This window comes from Alternaria triticimaculans, assembly GCF_023758025.1.
Source record: "Alternaria triticimaculans strain BMP 0046 chromosome Unknown scaffold_36, whole genome shotgun sequence".
In the NCBI taxonomy this organism is placed as follows: Eukaryota; Fungi; Ascomycota; class Dothideomycetes; order Pleosporales; family Pleosporaceae; genus Alternaria; species Alternaria triticimaculans.
In genome coordinates, this window is record NW_026055993.1 from 29,382 (window position 1) to 46,657 (window position 17,276).

At 51.7% G+C, this 17,276-nt stretch overlaps 7 protein-coding genes across 7 annotated transcripts; 3 read left to right on the forward strand and 4 right to left on the reverse strand.

The window, feature by feature from the left end:
* Window positions 1-1,036: 1,036 nt before the first annotated feature.
* Window positions 1,037-1,691, forward strand: J4E78_010619 (uncharacterized protein; the record flags this gene model as incomplete). The annotated part of the gene is made up of 2 exons (XM_049371195.1): window positions 1,037-1,187; window positions 1,246-1,691. 2 exons carry the CDS (start codon window positions 1,037-1,039, stop codon window positions 1,689-1,691), a joined length of 597 nt encoding a protein of 198 aa, XP_049217050.1.
* Window positions 1,692-4,056: 2,365 nt separating this feature from the next.
* Window positions 4,057-4,689, reverse strand: J4E78_010620 (uncharacterized protein; the record flags this gene model as incomplete). Its single annotated transcript, XM_049371196.1, has 1 exon — window positions 4,057-4,689. The coding sequence occupies one exon, from the start codon at window positions 4,687-4,689 to the stop codon at window positions 4,057-4,059; it is 633 nt and encodes a 210-aa protein (XP_049217051.1).
* A 1,218-nt stretch (window positions 4,690-5,907) lies between these two features.
* On the forward strand, window positions 5,908-6,438 carry J4E78_010621 (uncharacterized protein; the record flags this gene model as incomplete). Its single annotated transcript, XM_049371197.1, has 2 exons — window positions 5,908-5,920; window positions 5,990-6,438. The coding sequence occupies 2 exons, from the start codon at window positions 5,908-5,910 to the stop codon at window positions 6,436-6,438; spliced, it is 462 nt and encodes a 153-aa protein (XP_049217052.1).
* A 2,309-nt stretch (window positions 6,439-8,747) lies between these two features.
* Window positions 8,748-9,810, reverse strand: J4E78_010622 (uncharacterized protein; the record flags this gene model as incomplete). The annotated part of the gene is made up of 3 exons (XM_049371198.1): window positions 8,748-9,560; window positions 9,625-9,734; window positions 9,789-9,810. 3 exons carry the CDS (start codon window positions 9,808-9,810, stop codon window positions 8,748-8,750), a joined length of 945 nt encoding a protein of 314 aa, XP_049217053.1.
* A 1,657-nt stretch (window positions 9,811-11,467) lies between these two features.
* J4E78_010623 (uncharacterized protein) lies at window positions 11,468-12,342 on the forward strand (the record flags this gene model as incomplete). Its single annotated transcript, XM_049371199.1, has 3 exons — window positions 11,468-11,486; window positions 11,726-11,752; window positions 11,804-12,342. 3 exons carry the CDS (start codon window positions 11,468-11,470, stop codon window positions 12,340-12,342), a joined length of 585 nt encoding a protein of 194 aa, XP_049217054.1.
* Window positions 12,343-13,512: 1,170 nt separating this feature from the next.
* J4E78_010624 (uncharacterized protein) lies at window positions 13,513-14,588 on the reverse strand (the record flags this gene model as incomplete). Its single annotated transcript, XM_049371200.1, has 4 exons — window positions 13,513-13,642; window positions 13,695-13,772; window positions 13,823-14,242; window positions 14,278-14,588. 4 exons carry the CDS (start codon window positions 14,586-14,588, stop codon window positions 13,513-13,515), a joined length of 939 nt encoding a protein of 312 aa, XP_049217055.1.
* A 714-nt stretch (window positions 14,589-15,302) lies between these two features.
* J4E78_010625 (uncharacterized protein) lies at window positions 15,303-16,982 on the reverse strand (the record flags this gene model as incomplete). The annotated part of the gene is made up of 4 exons (XM_049371201.1): window positions 15,303-16,147; window positions 16,235-16,428; window positions 16,491-16,715; window positions 16,780-16,982. 4 exons carry the CDS (start codon window positions 16,980-16,982, stop codon window positions 15,303-15,305), a joined length of 1,467 nt encoding a protein of 488 aa, XP_049217056.1.
* Window positions 16,983-17,276: the final 294 nt, after the last annotated feature.

Below are 17,276 nucleotides of genomic sequence, written 5' to 3' on the forward strand. Positions count from 1 at the left end.
TGCACTGTGAAAGGACCGCGTTGCAACCGCGTCTGGGGACGATACGCTTGTGCGTTCTCCATTTGTCAAGAAAGCGACGAGAATAGTATTGATCAGAAATGCCGTCATGGCCAGTGATGTAATGAGGCTTCAAGTGTCAATCACTGTGCGCAGACGTTCTTCCAGGGTTTTGCAACAAGTTAGCATGATTACATGGCTAGATACAAGTCTATCTGTGCACGGAACAAGTAAATCTATGCTTCAATTCGATCTACATCAATGGAAAATGTTTTGAAGATCCTAGCAGATCTCACGGAACGAAGTACGCAGGGGTTAACACCACTGGCTTTTACCAGTCCGAATGCGTGTTATCGCGAAGAACGTTGTCCCCGCGCACGTGGGTGCGTTGCTTGTTTTGGTCTTGACAGCGTCCCCAAGAACATCGATTACGGGAGGGATCCGGTACCCGGTTTCACACGAAATGAAGTCGGCGTGGCTAGCGGCAGCGGCGTCTTGTGTAACTTCGTTGTGTCTGTGCCGCATGAGCCCCAAACGCCAGAACTCACGCGAGCACCAATGGTCGCCGCATCGCACTCTGGTCTTTGCGAACAAGAAGCGGAGAAATACTGATAATGCAACCCGCTATAAGAGTTGTTATAAGTACAGGCAAGTTCGACAACGAGAACGATGGTGCCAAGGCCCGGTACCTGGACGCTTTGCTTCTCATGACCGAGACGGGAGCGAATCCTTCATGTCTTAGCCGGCAGATTGGGCCAAACGTCGATTGACGAAGTTTCAAAACACGGACAGCGCTGAGCGTGACAATACGTTACCCAAAATATGGGTGTCTCTAAGCTCAATCGCTGGTTTGTTTTGAAAGAGTATTGAACGTGCAACGCGGTCTGGATAAGAAGTCAGCTCCCGTCCCCTTTCTTAAAGCACGACATCGGATGTCTGTTCACGGCTGATCTTTCCTCGAAATCGTGCTATCACCCTGTTCGCCCATCACCACGCGCCCACCATCCTCAAATCGAAGACATTCTATCAACTCACCGTCATGTCGGGCGTCGGCAACGTCAACAATTCACGCCACGAAGAAGTCTATGAGCTGCAACCTCTCTTCAAACCTGGTGATCCTGACCAACTGTTCGACAGTCCGCTTGCCGAACGTATCAGCACCCTCTTCACCATGCATGCTTCCAGCAATGGTAAGTGACGACTCTGGTGCGACAGCCGTACGTGATGGCAAAACTCATGTTGGACCAGAGACTGAAGGAGACCCATACGATGACCTGCTGCTCGCGGGCAAGGCAAAGCTCCCATCGTCGAATCCGCATGGGAATGAATGTGAGGACGCGCCTTCTGCGGTCGAAGCCCGGAAGGTAGCGCCGGTGGAAGGTACGATATACCTGCACTTTTGCATACGTTTGCTCACATCTAAACTCTCAGTGGCCGGTCAGCACGACCATATAGAGACGCCAGTCCCCTCTAAGCGGGTCGAATATCTCCATAAAGAGGTGGACGTTGCTCTAGCGAAAGCCAAAGCCAAGGTTGTCATCACGATGTTCTGCAGCGTGGTTATCAGTCAGGGTCTCGCCACGATTGTCGCTATGGTCATGGCTGCCGTGGCGATCGGACAAGCCCTAATTCTCATGTTCTTCTCGCTCATAGTCATGATGTGGTTCATGAAGAGCATCATCAAAGACCTGTAGGTGGTGGACTACGGCTGGCGTTGGAATTGGGATGGCATGCTGGGCTCTGGACTTTCGTCTTTCCTTCGTACGGTTTGGGGTGATACATGGACCAGTATCTAACTCTTCCTCAAACATTTGATGCCGGAATATGGCTTGACTCTTTTGACTTCGTTCCAGCGCATGTGAATTGGCATCGTTGAGTTCATCGTCTTCCGTGCCGTTTACTTCTCTATCGCCGGGGCTGATCAGTCGATTTTATCCGGGCAGAATGTTGAGCAAACATCAATTCAACTATACTTCTATCTTCCCCCAAGATCTTAGACGGAAAAACGAGCTTGGTATAGTGTTGTCGCCCTTCGTTGAAGTTCAGCGCGAACTCTCTAGCGCGGAAGTCAGCTGCCTTGCCTCCGGGGCGGCGCCCAACAAGAATGCAATGGCTCCCGTTTGTGGGTGACAGCGCCGTCATTGGCAGATTAGGTGTTCTTCTATGTGCCGATGGGGTACGAGGATGCGAAAGCACCTGGCACAGGCGCTGAGCCTCGATTGCGGGGAGCCTGGACTCTGCCAAGCTGTCATCATCACGTGCCGACTAGTCAGCTTCCACCCGGGCAAGATCACAGGCCACCGCGCCCCCGAGTGCAGATACCGCGTACGTCCGTATGCGCATCTGGTACCTGTGACCCCAGACTGAAATTGCGCTCTACACTACCATCACTGCGTCTCTCTCGAATCGTAACATTGCGATGCGCCATTCGTGATGCGACGTCACTAGCCATGTACGGCGCGTATCGCAACACCAAACCACGACACCCAGCAGTGCCAACGGCGCCACAGCCTCTAGTCGTGTTCCCAAATGGGCAAAATGACATTGTAAGTACTGAGGCGCGTATGAAGGCGCATCAACTGCCATGAGGAGGGTATTGCTATTCGAAGAGCTCGTGCTGCAATGCCATATCACCGCCATATCACCGCCATCCACGGGTACGAACTGCCCAGGCTTCTTTCATCTAGATTGGCTTAACACTGACTCGTGATTTCCAGAAGCGTACCAAGCTGCGACTGTCTTTCATCGTCTGTCAACATGCCCTCTACCGCATACGCACACGCACCTGTCTTCGATTCCACCCCGCATCAACACCCCTTCGACGCGGCTGAGATTAGACAAGCCGACGAAGTGAGAGGGAGAAAGCACGGCTACTGGCGTTGGAACATTTGGCCAGTCTTTCTCGATTGGTCGGTGCAGGAGCTTGAGCCGACACCACAAGATGACAAGATATCGGAGCAGTGCCGGGCAAAGCTAATACCATCAGATGAGATGTAGAACACAGCGAATTGGCATCTATCTTCGCGCTCGAAGATCTTGGCGGTTTCACTGCGCTACGCGTTGGTGGTCGAGGCTGATGCTCCCGTCCTCTGCACATCGCTCGCCTCCAATCTTCATCCGCGCCTCCTCCCAGTCGATCCGGGCCAGCCATGCGATTGTCTGCAGCACCTGTCCCAGCCCGCGATGCGCCCACAATGACCCTCTTCAAAATCTGTCCCCTCGACGACGTCCGAATAAGCGAAGCCGCTCTTTGCTATGCCGGCGGGTTGGTGATACACGAGGAGGACGGCACATACATACACCCGGTCACACGGTGTTGGCCTCGCTGGGGTGATGGGCCCGGGAGCTTGATCGTGGATTGTGTCGGGTAGCGGGGAGAGGCGGACAGGAATGCGCACAGCCCGATGATCCCTCGACGAGCTCAGATGTGGCCTGCATTTCGCACCGGTCTCAAGATTGCAATGCCGGTGCCGCGCCTCAGCAAGCAACGATGTCAATGTCAAATAGAGTGGTAGGAAGCCGAAATGATGCCTCATTGTCAAATGGTAGCGATCCGAGCTGCCCTTCGTACCAGCCTTGACTTGTCTTTCCCGCATTGCTCGGCCGATCGACATGTAGGTGGTCTTAATGTACTCGCATTTACATACGCTTCTCAGACTGGGTTGGAAGTGGGGTTGAAGACTATTGGACTATCCATCTTCTATGAGGGATGAGGGTCTTGTGTATTACCCTTGGCAGAGAAGACGATGCATCACAATAGAAACATCTTCCTTGGCTTACTCCTGTCTTTTCCGCAGCAACTTCGGGTAAAGACGAGCCTAGTATGGAGAAAGCAGTACACTGGCTGTAGCTGAATCTTATCTATGATAACTTGCAAAACAGGAGACATTTATTCGTTACAGTGAGAGAACTGATAAGACGCTGATAGAATCTTTGCTATGCTAGCTAAGTAGTTTTGCAGTAACTAGGAAAGTCCTAGACACGAATACATGTATGAAAGGAAACATGACCTCCTTCGTCTCGCTAACAAAGTCCGGGTAGAAGAACATGGTACGTATCCTAGGTGTCTCGTTGCCTGAAAGCCGAGCGGATGATGTCCAAGCGATCAATGTACAACTCGAACTCATCGCCACTTTTCTTCCTCAGCTCTTCGATGGTGTTTCTAACCTCGAGCACACTCCTGATGGAAGCCATATCGGGGTCCTTGCGACCATGCATTCTGTCCAGAATCGCCATGATGTCGTTATTGGCGTCGACATAAGCTCGGAGTGCGTTCAGATTTGCCTGCACCGTATCGGTAGTAGCGTCCGATAATATGAGCTCGATTTCCTCGTCCTCTTCCTCCCTTAGCGACTCTCGACGATCACGCTCGGCGATAACCAGCTCACGACGGGCTAGCAACATGCTAGACTTGAGCTTCTCCATGTCTCTGATGACGGCGTGTGCCCTCCTCATGATCATGATGGCAATCAGGATCATGACGAACCCGCCCAGAAACAACACGCGAGCATCTGTGTCCGACCTCGAGACATAGTTGGCGTCCAAGTAGCCGAGACTGCGAAGGAAGATCTTGGAAGCACAGACAATGACAGTGGTGAGGTTTATGAACAACACGACATCGAGCCAGATAGGTAGAGGAGAACGACGGTTGTCCATTGCGCCTGGTCTTTTTGAGTCAGCGGAGAAGCACATGGAAGAAGGGTATGTGGTTGGGTATGACGGACTTATGTATGGGTCACAGGGCAGGTCCGACTGATGTCTAGCGATATGGAAACCTTGCAACGGTTCTGGTCCGGTGGGTAGAGGTAACGTTCTGGGGATTGCGTAGGATATCTCACGATCATGACAGGGAGGAAACACGCGATATTTATCATGCCGTCTGGAACGGCCTTCGCTCTACAATCTGGTTAAAACCTTGATGAGGCGTGAAGCAATGATTCGTGGTCTTTGGCTTCGCTCGCAGTGCGCTGTGGATGGCATAAATTGCCTCGACATGAGTAGACAATGAGAATATTGGTAGTGCTCTCGATGCCGGTGGACCGTTAGCCAATAGAGGAAGCGATACATCAGATGCGATGTGAGCATTTACTTGAGCACGCAACTGAGAGTAAGGACGTTGAATCAGTGTCTCACATTTGCCTCGCAGCGACACAAATCCGAAGTGACAATACGAGCTAAGGAAAGGCCAAATGGAACGTAAGCTGGAGTCAACGTCTCTGTTTATGCATCCCTTACACGTTCTCAGCCTCTCGAGCATCTTTGTGGACGACGGACGGGCTGGACAGATTTCATCGACGAACACTACTGCAGACGAGTATGTGGTACCTTCATCATGATACCGAGCTTCTATCACGAAGATCTAGCGGGTGCGATATCTCATCTCGGACGACCTGAACATGGTGGCGTCGCCGGGCGAGACATGATGCGTTGCGCGTGGGGCTTGCTGGCGAGCTGCAAAACAGTGCCATACGACACCACAACCACGACGGGTAGACATCAGCATTGCAAAAGGCCATGTACTTCGAGATGGGCAATGCGACAAAGGATCCGGGGTATGGCGGAGATCGGATCGCTTTGCGGCTGTAGAGACGTGTGCGCAGCCATGAGACTTTGGGCCAAAACCGCCGCAGCTCACCAAGACCTCTGCACAGACAAGGACCCAATCAGAAACGACGTCAGTCTTTTCCGTTCTGGATGAAGGTGGGAATCTGTACATGGGTCGTCATTCTCATGCCTGCTGCGATAAAATACATGCTGCTTTCGCGTTTGCCGGTCTCGTCGTTGGAAGAAAGTGCTGCGCATCCTCACCATCTGACGTAGGCTCGGCTAGCGCACACAGGCAAATCTCCGGCCCAACCGCGATCTCTCTCGGCCACACCAGCAACGTAGCGCCCACGCTACCCCGCCACCATGACACGCGACGGTAGGACCCTTGCTCTGACCCGCTACCGCCATCCGCGTTGTACCTGATCGTCGTACTAACGTCGTGTAGGTGACAACTCCACCGCGCACACGCGCCGCTTGTCCCACCACTCAGCCGCTCGTGGCATAAACTTCTATGAGCCGCGCACTTCTCGCACTCGCGCGAAGCTTCGAATCCCGGCGGGTCACACCAAAGAAACCTACGAAGTCGACTGCCTCACACACAGAAGATGCCCAGAGAACTCCGACGAACCGGAGTATCGTGTGCGATGGGCTGGGCTAGACGAGAACGGCAATAAGTGGCTGCCGACCTGGCGGAATGCGAGCGTGATAGGGGATGTCTCGATCGCGGAGTATGAGGCTAGCCATGCGCAGCCTGAGCATGAGGAGATGGACGTCGATACTGCACCCGAGGCCTCCCCCGAGCCCGGTCTTTTTACCATCAACGCCGCCCGCGCCCCGGCACTTCCAGCCACGCCAGCTGTGCCGGCAAAGAAGAAGGAGAAATTCAAAGGATAAAGAGAAGCAGAACGTGATGAAGAGGGCAGTGCAAGACGATGACGACATGTGGTTGGGAGAGAGAGGGTCAAGACAAACAGAAGAAGGGCAAGGGCAAAGAAAAGAAGAAAGCTAAGAGGAGCGCAGGGCCGCGTTACAACGTCTTTGATCATGTTAGGAGGAAGGACGGACTCGGGATCGGAAAGGACAGATTCAAGGTGGGGGGTTACGCAGCGCAGACTCGCCGGCTATCCTGGCATTCCCGACCTTGCCATGCCTGATGTTCTTGGACTTTCCAGTCTCAGGCTCCCTGAGACGCAGGCTCATGGTCGTATCGATATCGAGGCCCCGCCCGGTGCGCAGATTGGATCATACTAGAAGACGGACGGAAGACGAAGACACGAATAATGACTACCACGATGATACCCATCCATATCTATGTATATCTAATAAGTTAATGACAACCTTGCTTGACATTATCTGTCAATCATTCATCTTCGCCGTGGTGCATCTGCGATGTGATGACCCGTTCTTGTCCTTGATGACGAGGTTGAAACTTCCTGAGTCAGATATAGGCAACAGATAGTAGTAGAAGTACTCATCATAGCATTATCTTAATCCAATACTTCGTGGTCGGTTCGTGTCATGTCTGCCTTTCTACACGTGAGTTATCGGTTCCGGGACGGGATGTATGCGTCAACTTCAAGTATACTTCCGGCTGAATTCCAAGGGAGGAAGGCTTCTAAAAAATCAAGGATGTCGTTCTGCCCGGGTAAACTTAATGGTGGCAGTGAGAAGTTCATTGCCCGCCTGGTGTGTTGAAGGTTGGAGGGAAGGAGCGCGGCAGCACGCCACACGTGGTGCAGTCTTGCTACCGCTCATCAGGCTGATTCCGTCTTAACACGAACAAGTCCAAGCTTTGTGAACACGGTCTTTACACCATCGCGATGTGCCGCACTCCATGCATCGCCGGCACAAGTGCAAAAACTCATACATGCGACGTGGTGCTTCTCCTATCGCCAGACACCGGACAAGATTCATGCCAATATCTTGATCAGAGATCTAGAGGGTGCTACATCACTTCTACAAAAAAGCTCATTCTGGTCCGAAATCGTTGATTGAGAAGGCATGGCGGCTGTGGGAAAAGTCAGACCCCGTAGGTGATGGGTTGTGAAGTTCCCGGGCTGACTCGCGCCTCCGCCAATAGCGCTCAAGAGAGCGCCGCGGGAGTGGTCATGTCGCGATAGCTCCGTGTTGGGATCGCCAGCCGCGTCAAAACTCGTAACATTCATCAACACGCGCATCTTCTTCCCTTACGCAAGATCTTCCAACTCAAATACAGCTCATCAGTATAGGCGCGACGCGATGACAACATTAACAGATCTAGTTGGGCCCGGCTACCTCGTTCTGGAAAGACCATTCCGGCATGAAGGTGCCCGCCGCTCGGTGAGGGCAGGAGACGACTGCGCGTCATATCCGCTCAACGTGCGCGCCTTAGCAGCTGAGTATCGCAATGGCTTATACCCATCTATTCCGCAGAGGACTGGTCGCGATGGCAAGCCCGCGTCTGCCTATATCGACACTTCTCCTCTACCAATGTGACTTGATGCCTGCATGAAGTCACTCTTACAATGCGTGCATCATCAGCAAAACGAACCATGTGGATGTTGGACTTCCATTCGTTAGTGTATCCTACTGAACATGGCTATCCTTTGGACCAGTGCCGACAACGTCACAAGGACAATGTACAACCCACGCCTTCAAAAGTCATACGTCTCACATCAGGCAATATCTCTTCCAGGGAGATACATCACCAGCTCAAGCGACCAAACTAGCGAGATCACAATTGGCTGGAAGATACACCTACCTTTCCCATAGACCGAGGTAACACCCAAAGCTTGACTGGCGCTGACAAGGCATGCAGCACTGGGACATCTCGCTACACCTACCCAGGACCAACGCACGACGGACAAGATTGGGTGAGCTGTTCATTACTGGAGTCCATGCTTACATGCCTAAAACCATCGCGCGCATCAAAGTCATCACCTTCTCGCTACCGCTTGAAGCCACCATCACCAACTCGACAACGCTGACCGCAACATGTACAGCCAGCTTGGAGTGGTGCCTAGTAGTGATAGGTCGTGCGAGAAGAACAAAAAAGTATCAAGCCTTTTGACCTCGCCAGACTCCGACATCGCCTCACGACAGGACTGAAGACCAAGCAACACCAGTCCCATAAGACTACATCCTCGACACCATAGCCACATCTCTGATGGAGGTTAGCACGTCTTCTTCACGCTCCATGCAACAAAGGCCGGATAGTCCACTCACTACTCGTCCTCCGGTTTGTGGATGACTTCGATCGGGCCGTCAGACACCAACTCCCACTTGTTGTTCCTGCACTCTTCGAGCGTTTTGCCGAGATAGTAGACACCAACCGTGTCTGGCTTCCACAGGTCGTTTAGATCGTACCACCTCGACGGCGACATTTCGTTTTCTTCTTCGTCGTCCTTCAGATCCAGAGGGATGGCGTAGATCCCACTGATGAAACCGTTATCTCCAACCTGCCCTACGGCGGCGTATGGTGTTTGTTGCGTGTTGATGCCGCGGTCCTTGGTGTGCTCCTCGGCGTTGATGATCCCGATGTGTACCAACTTCGACTTGTACAGGTTTGGGGATTGCGCGTTCCCGGCTGCATTCGGGTCAGCTTCGAACCGCATCCACTTCGTTTGTTTCAAGGGTCCAAACGATCCTCCAGACTGTGGGGGTTGGGCGACATCGTCACTGCCGTGTCGCTTTCCCAGATGATGCTTGGCGTATATGAACGGGGTGGAGACCGCGTTGGAGTAATGATTGATCTCGCTGATAGCTGGAGGGGCGTAATGAGCGGTGAGCTCGGCTGGAAGAACCTCTAGATAAAGATGAACGTTCTTGTCGCGGCCCATGCCGTAGGTGTGTCGGCTGGATAGCTGCATTTCAACATCCCGCATACGAGTGACTGTCGACTCCTGGTTGAAGTTCATGCGAAGCACTTTATCCAGATCGGTCTCTCCGCCCGACTGAGACATCCGTAGTTCCGCATATTCATCCCATCTCTTCATGTATTCGTCCAAGATGTCGCCAAATTTCTGTTCATCTTCAATCTGAGGTGTTGACACAAGAAGTCAGTAAGTTTCTTCAAAGTAGCGCATACACCGTAGTTCTTACATCGACCTTAAAGAACTCGCAAATTTGTTGCTTGAAAGGAAGCGCGTGCTTGTCGTTGCTAGCTCGCCACCTCGAGAAATCTGCATATTGTTGGGCCCCAACGTGACGCGCTTTCTCGTTCGTGTCAGCCATCCTGCCAAAACCTAGCGTACGCAGGTGTGGACGTGCCTTTTTGTTCGTCGACATTCGATGATGGTTGAGAAGGCGGGCGGGGAGTGAGAGAGGTGTTGCACGCCGAAGAAGACGGGAGAATGCCATGAGCGCGAAGATTGTTGTGGTAAGTTGAGGTTTAATACCCAGGTAGATGAGGTACGCAGGCACTAGTAGAGGCAGGCAGGTGCCCGGGGTAAGAGGGGTTTTGATAGGCTAGAGGTGAGACTAGCGAGGGTCTAGCGCGTTGACTGTGATAGCAAAGGTCACGCCCAAATTATCAACGTCGCGATATTATTGTTAAAATCTCGGTAGTGAAGTCATTTCGCACGGATGTTGATCAACTAGTAGACCATTTTGGACAAACTGATCTGCCCAGGCTTCCGAGCGGAGAAATTCATTGTGCTATGCATAGCGGCTGCAACACCAAACATGGTTCCTGTGCGACTACGTCAAAGCGGCGAACGATTGTGGAAGCAAATTCACCAGACTGTTGAGTCTACAACACACAACTTAGATGATTGCGCACTCTATCCTAGTGGCAAGACGGTGACAAACGCCGCCACAACCTGCGGGTTTCTCCACAACAACTGAGCAATGTCGACACCAGTCTGCATATCTTTTTGAATGAATGCACAAATGTTTAGAACCAGGCAAAGAAAGCTCCAGTGCAAACATAATCTCGCAATAGTAACCTCACAAACATGCTAAACAAAGCGGTACCAAACGAAACACGAACAAAGATACCTTCCACCGACGCGAGTGTGTCAACATGTCAAACTCAAGAAGAGCCAATCGTGGCCCAAAGAATGCTTTCAGATCTGACGAGGGCAATCATGCTGAGCGCAAGCGGGTCTAGCACTGGCACAAGGAATGCTTCCAGACAAGACGCGCAGCAAGCATGTCGATTCGACGCAGTTCCAACGTCGCAAATCGACAGCGCAAGTTGCTTCTCGCCAGAGCTCATCAAAGAGCCAATGGCAGGTGTAGCAAGCGGTATCAGGTATTTGGGTCACAACAAAGTACCTGTAGCAGAGAGTTGGGTTGTATACGCATCTTGAACGGTTCACGATAAGTTTATTGCCAATGGCGCTCATGCAAAGATTGAATTCTGTATCAATCCATCGAAGATACTGCGCATCAATGCTGCTACCCTATCGACCATATCGCTCATTGCCTGCTATCAGATGCAAATCTACACTTCCAACGCCCCCAATCGTTGCTCTATCTCCCGATTGCCCTTTGTCCTCGCTGCATCCTAAACCTATTGTACCTTTCATACACCCTACTGGCAGAGCAGTATGTCCAGTTTGTGAACGTATCGCCTCAGTACATTTGGATCAATTTTTTCCGGGCAACAATACTACAAATGACCGCATACCATGCAAGTGCAGAGCAAGTCTTGGTATTGATGCTGTGCGGGATCTGCCATCATGGACGGCGAGGGTCAACCTCGATTCAATTCCACACGATCCAAAAGACAGTGCGGGAACATTCACGCGAGACGCACATACGCTTCTTTCAGTTGGGAGGGCCATCCAGACGCTCGTAAAAGAGAAGGGCCATCTAGATCTATCGCCATCTACCACTCATCTCAACGCCGAATGGGCCAAAAGCGACCCGAATTCCAGCGTTGGAAGACAGTGGTACCCATACATTGACGACGTGACTAGAGCGCTTCGATGGCAAACGTATGGACTACTCCATCCGAGGTTTGTCAGTCTCAGGGCCAAAGCCATGTTCAAGAAAGATGTGCCGAAAATGAATGCGACGATGCAAGCGCTACGGGAGGTAATCAACTCGCTCCGAAAGCTATTACCAAGAGAGATCCGCCTTCGAAGTGTGGCTCATTGGCATGAGGTGCGAGCATCGCCTTCGGAGATTGCCCTCGAACTTGTTGCTCAAACTGTACATGCCGAAAACGTACATGCTGAACCCGGTATTTATCCAGAGACACCGGAACAATTCAAGGTATTTCGTAAGTTCGCCATAGCACCCTTCGAAGAACACTGGCTAACACTGAACCTAGTTGGGTCGTTTAAGGAGACGTTACAAGACCTTGGCCTAGGAAGGAGAGTCCTTCCCATTTGTTCTTATGTTATCTTTCCATCTAAGGTCGCCGAGCCAAAGCGAGGACTGCACTGGGTCACCGTCCGCTCCACGTTCATGGGGTGGAATCATGAGGGCCAACAAGCATTGCTAAAAAAACGCCGGGATGGCCTTGCAAAGTCTTTCGCTCACCTACCTGCTATGCAGAGCGCCAAACAAGACCTCATCAACAACTTCAAGGCCCATGACATTCCGCAAGGTACCAAGTCACCGTACAAAAAGGCTCCTCCATCTCTTAGTCCTGGTATCGCTTTCAACAATAACATCAAGGCCCGCTTGCCTTGTCAGATATGCGGGTACTTCCATAATTTCCACATCTCGCATAAGGTTGGAAAGACGAAAAGGATGGACGAGCGCCTTTGGAAGAAGGAAAGGGCGATCTTCTCGTGCGCCGAGCTGGGTGTCGCTGCAATTATGCATTGCGTTGACGAGTTCGACCGAAGGCGCGAGGGGTCGTAAACATGCTGCAGCCATGAAAGACGGGCTCTGGCTGTACGGAGAAGGGAGGACGTCGGAGTCGGTAGGAGAAGGTATGGTTTCTCGCTCATCGTCGGGTATGGTGCACTGGTGGATGCTTCTTTTGTGGCTTCTTGTTCAACGTCGTTTGTATGTGGTTTTGGTGTCGCTCCTCTCGTCTTTTCTCAAGGTTGGCCCCAATGCTTGTCGCTTGTTTTGCAAGTCAATGCACACATTATCTTAGTGAGGATTCACCTGTCTAAGTTCAGTTGAGTGTATGGAGCGAAATACGATGCAGATGTTGGCGACATCAAGTACCCTGTTGCACAAATGCCATGTAGCTCATCGTTCATAGGGCATTGTTGTACTGCGTAATAAGCAGGCTGGAGGACAAGGAAGACAGGATGTGACGATTGAAGAGATGAGACGGGGAATAAACTTAGGTATACATGTGCCGTTCACTGCTACGACCTCGCGTCTCATGATGTATAATCTCCGAAGTTCGTTGCGTTCGCCTTAATCTCCATAGCATAGTTGCACTTTTCGTGGTGATTTCGATGAGGCACATCATGGGTAACTGGCATTGTGGAGATGACAGTACCACGCACAAACACCCATCATGATACAGCCACTTCGGAGGAAGATCTCGACACCCAAAGTGTGTGGCGATGGCTATGCGGGCGAAGTCGGGTTTCGCGCTGACGTGTTGAAGCCAACTAGGTACGAAGGTCATCGACGACTGATGTCTGTCCGAGAAGGCATGACTGGATTCAGCACATCAGAGCAGTTGCAGTGTCGGTTGGTGGCTCACAACGAGTCGCTGAGGGCGGAATTTCTTAGCCAGGGAAGTGCTGGAAGTTGCGAAGGAGAAGGCGAGGGGGTGACGCGGCGTTCAATCAGCCTTGGGCTCGGGGCTTTCTCGGCCGCGCTAGCACCCGAAAAGGAAGACTTCCGCGGCGATTTCGAACTTCATGAGTTCATCACAGATGCGTTTTCGGGCAGTGTCTTTATGCGATCGAAATTGTATGGATCAGCTTACACACGTGAGTATTTATCGCGATCAAATATATGTGCTGAAGACCAAGCTCCTTGAACAACGGCCCGATGTCTGACCCCGTTTACCACGGGCGCTCCCCCAGTCGACCACTGACCAACGCAAGAAGGTCGATCATCCTAGTACGCCAAATACTCTGCGACTTCATCTTCATTAGGTATCCACATGTCCAGCTCGTCATCCTCTAGGCTGGGAGCGCTCATTTCGTTCGCGCGAAGCTTGTCAACTTCTTCGAAGTCAACAAGGTAACTACAATGCGAGCGTTAGCGTTTTATTCAAGGAAAACAGGGAGCCTACTTACCACTTGCAAGTCTCCTGATCCCACATGATATTGTGCAGGCCACGATCGATTGGCACAACCCCACATTTCACCACGGCACTGTTAAAAAGTCAGCACGATAGGCCCGGGGTTGGTAGAGGAAAACTTACAGCCATGCCACTTTGAAGGCTTCTCGGACAACCTTCCTCTTCTCAAGAGCCATCTCACAGAACATGTCCATTGACAAAGTCACCCCAGGCAACTTGTTCATGAGCATAAGGACACGATAGCCTCCATCTATGGCTTCATAATGGAAACCCGGGCGCACCGTGCCTTCAGACGTACCACAGAGCCAGGGAGAATGCTGACATTTTTCATGCCCAAGACGGTCAAGAGCTTCTATCTCATTTCTTGTCGCGGGACTCGAGAGTGAAGTGGTAGGTGTGGTGCACAGCTTGAGGTGATCCTTGTATGCAGGCAATCTGGTGCCTCTGGTGTCGTTTTGATCACGTAGCTCCGCCTCGCCATCATCGATCATTTCCTGGTACTCCTCAACTGTACGCCTACTCGCGCGAATTCTGATACTGTTACTAACATGTCTAGGAGATTAAGGATTGTTACTTACTGGAACTTGACTTTGACTACACACTCGCCGATGGCTTTCCAGGGCTCATCTAGGCAGACACATGTGTAGACCTGGCGCGCTTCGCAGGGACTGTGGTCATCCTGGAACTCCAGCGTTGATAGCGGTGCGAGTATCTTCCATCGCGCATCCTTGGTGGTGCGGAAGATTTTGCCGACGTATGGATTGTCGCGCAGCCACTTGGGTGACGGCCTTGGCTTGCGGGCTTTCGCATGACTGGGGGCAACATCACTCTCGGGCTTGTGAGAGTCGCTGGAGGAGCTCGAAGTGTTGGAGATGGGACGAGAGGTCATCCTGGAGAGATATGAACGGAGAATACTGCAGCGTGTACAATGATGCGGAGGTGGATCGATGTTAGGGCTTCAGTGTGTTGTTGCACCGGCCGACTACCTGTGCTCCAGTCGGAAATGCGCTAACTCTGGTACTAGCTCAGTCCGACTTAGCGCCATCATGGATCAGTGATCATTGGCCAATTCAAGGCTCCGCTTTCGAGCCTGGAGTCGAGACGTCTCGCAGTTGATATTGAATGTGTTAAACAAAGAGTTATTATTGCAGTCTCGAGAAAGGTATTACTCCCCTTAAGAACCAATTAGTAATCATCATGGAGGGCCGCAATTGAGTAAGCCAGAACAGCGAGTCTCGTAAGTGCCCAGGTGCCATTCATGCACACGAGAGCCGATCAGATCTACTCATGAACTCCGTCGCTCCGCTGCCTATACGTTGAGCCTCTTAGATGTACTGTTGGGTATACACCACTAAGATCTCCTAAGATCTGTTCACATACATCGATACGAAGAGAGAGCTCTGAAGAATGCAAAGTATTACCAACCCTTTTCAACGAACCGTCGTTCAATGTTCCAAAGCTGACTACGATATCCCAGGTCAGTGTCACCTACTGCGCCCGTGCTGACTTCCAACTCTGCATATAGCTGGGGCATCTCTAACCGCTTCTCCATGCCCGAAAATTATTCATAGCTGCCTTACTTGGCTCAGCTATGATAAACTCTTCACCTTCTACTCATTGGCGTTGGTGTACTCGGGTCCAGTCTACGCAGCTGAACAAGGTTCTCAGCCTGCGCTCCCGCTTCATCAAACTCATCAGGTCCATCAGTATCGTCAGACGGGTCAAAACCATCGTCGATGTATTCGCTATCATCGCCATCGTCGATATCAGCCACCTCAAGACTGCGCGCTGACTCTGTAACCTCGGAGTTCTCGGCACTTTGGGGAGGAGTCTTTGCCCAGCTGACCTTGCGCGGAGACCTGGGCTTTGGTGACGGGCTATTCTTTGTGTTCTGTGCCCTGGACCGCTTCAAGTTGTCTTTCAGTCCTTTTACCGTCTTTTTGATCGCATTCGCAGCTTTCATGGGCGATTCTTTGATAGGTGTCAGAACGTTTGAGAGCTGATTCCTGGAACGCAGTCGCCGAATCATGGATTTGGAGGGTAAGGGTGGTGATTTGGAGGGTAAGGGTGGTGATTCGGAGGGTAAGAGTGGTGTTTTGCCGAGGTAGGGCGACCCTACAGCTGCTGAGGGAGTGTTGGCAGCAACCGTCCGAGAGTACCAATCATCTTGCTTCGGAATATCGCTCGCTTTCAACCTCCAGCCTTCACCTCCATCATCGACGACCTTGTGTAACATAAAGAGAGTTGTGAAGCGGGTACCGAATGTGTGTACGTTGTTCCCCTCGTCCACACAAGTCGGGGTATCGTAGCGGAAGACGGGCGAGTAATAAAGACCATACTCTTCCGGATTGGATTTGCGCGGTTCGATCCTGAGAAAGATGGTCTCATTGTAAGTCGAGACGAAGCCGTACTTGATCTTGTGTTTGTACATATACTTGGCGGGCTGCCCTGTGATGGGGAGTTAGCGCGATCGAGGACGTTCAATGCTTGGTGTGGCAATGCTGTGCGGACTCGCAGAGACATGTCATAACTCACCAAGAAGGTTGCGCAACGATCCTGGGTTTTTAGAGGCGGGATCCTTGATCATCTTGGCTAGATTATGAGTCGTGCACATCTTGAATTCTCCTATGATGCGCACTGTCTCATCGCCGCCGTTCGAGTCGGAAACATTGAGGATGAGGTCGGGCTCCTGGTCTTTCGGGCGTGATTTGACATCCTCACCTTTAGAGCTGGGAACCGGCGGGTACAACGTCAGTGAATGTTTCACATGCATGTCGCGCAGTGGGCTTACCTGGAGCATTCAATGTGAATGGGCAGGAGCATTGCATCGGCTTCGGATCTGCATCTTGCAAGCGCATGTAAAACCGTTCGCACTGGCGTTGCCAGATTTTGCTTGATGCGCCCATCGACGTCGATTTCAGCCGCCATTGTAACCCCCTCGTCTGCGACGAAGTCTGGATGATATACGAGAATCACCGGAGTGTTCACGTTCGTCATGGCTGGGCAGTTATCGAAACTATACGCGGGTGTAGATGGTCAGTATTTGTCCCCAATGCTGCTCATATAGGGTTACTACTCACCTTGGCTTGATAGCAGCTAAGAAGTCCTCCAGCTCGTCTTGGATGTTCCACTCCCCCAAATGACCCTCGAACATGTGGCGCATGCTGCTCTTTGTCGTGCCCTTTCCTCCATTCTTTACTAACAGGAGCCTTGGAAGCGACGCACAGATAGTCTCCCATGCACTCTCGAAGATATCCGAGAGCTCCAAGGTTTTGGACGTCATGATTTGCGTGAGCGAATTTGGCCTGTCGATCGTGAGGTCGTAGTACGTGATTCGCAATAAGGACGCGTGCTAAGGAATCACAGCGCAGAGCCGTGTCGCCGTGGATGGTGCGTATAGACTTGTTGCCTAAACAAATTTGACTCCTAGGCGCTCATGATTTGCCCCACCGGTGTTTCCCTCTTCTCCCTCTCTCGCTATACCAATCTCCGCACCTTGATCCGTGCGCGCTTTCTCGCTCCAGAGGAAACCACAGTCACCGCTCCAAGAACGCTTCTCTTGAACAAATGTGCGGAA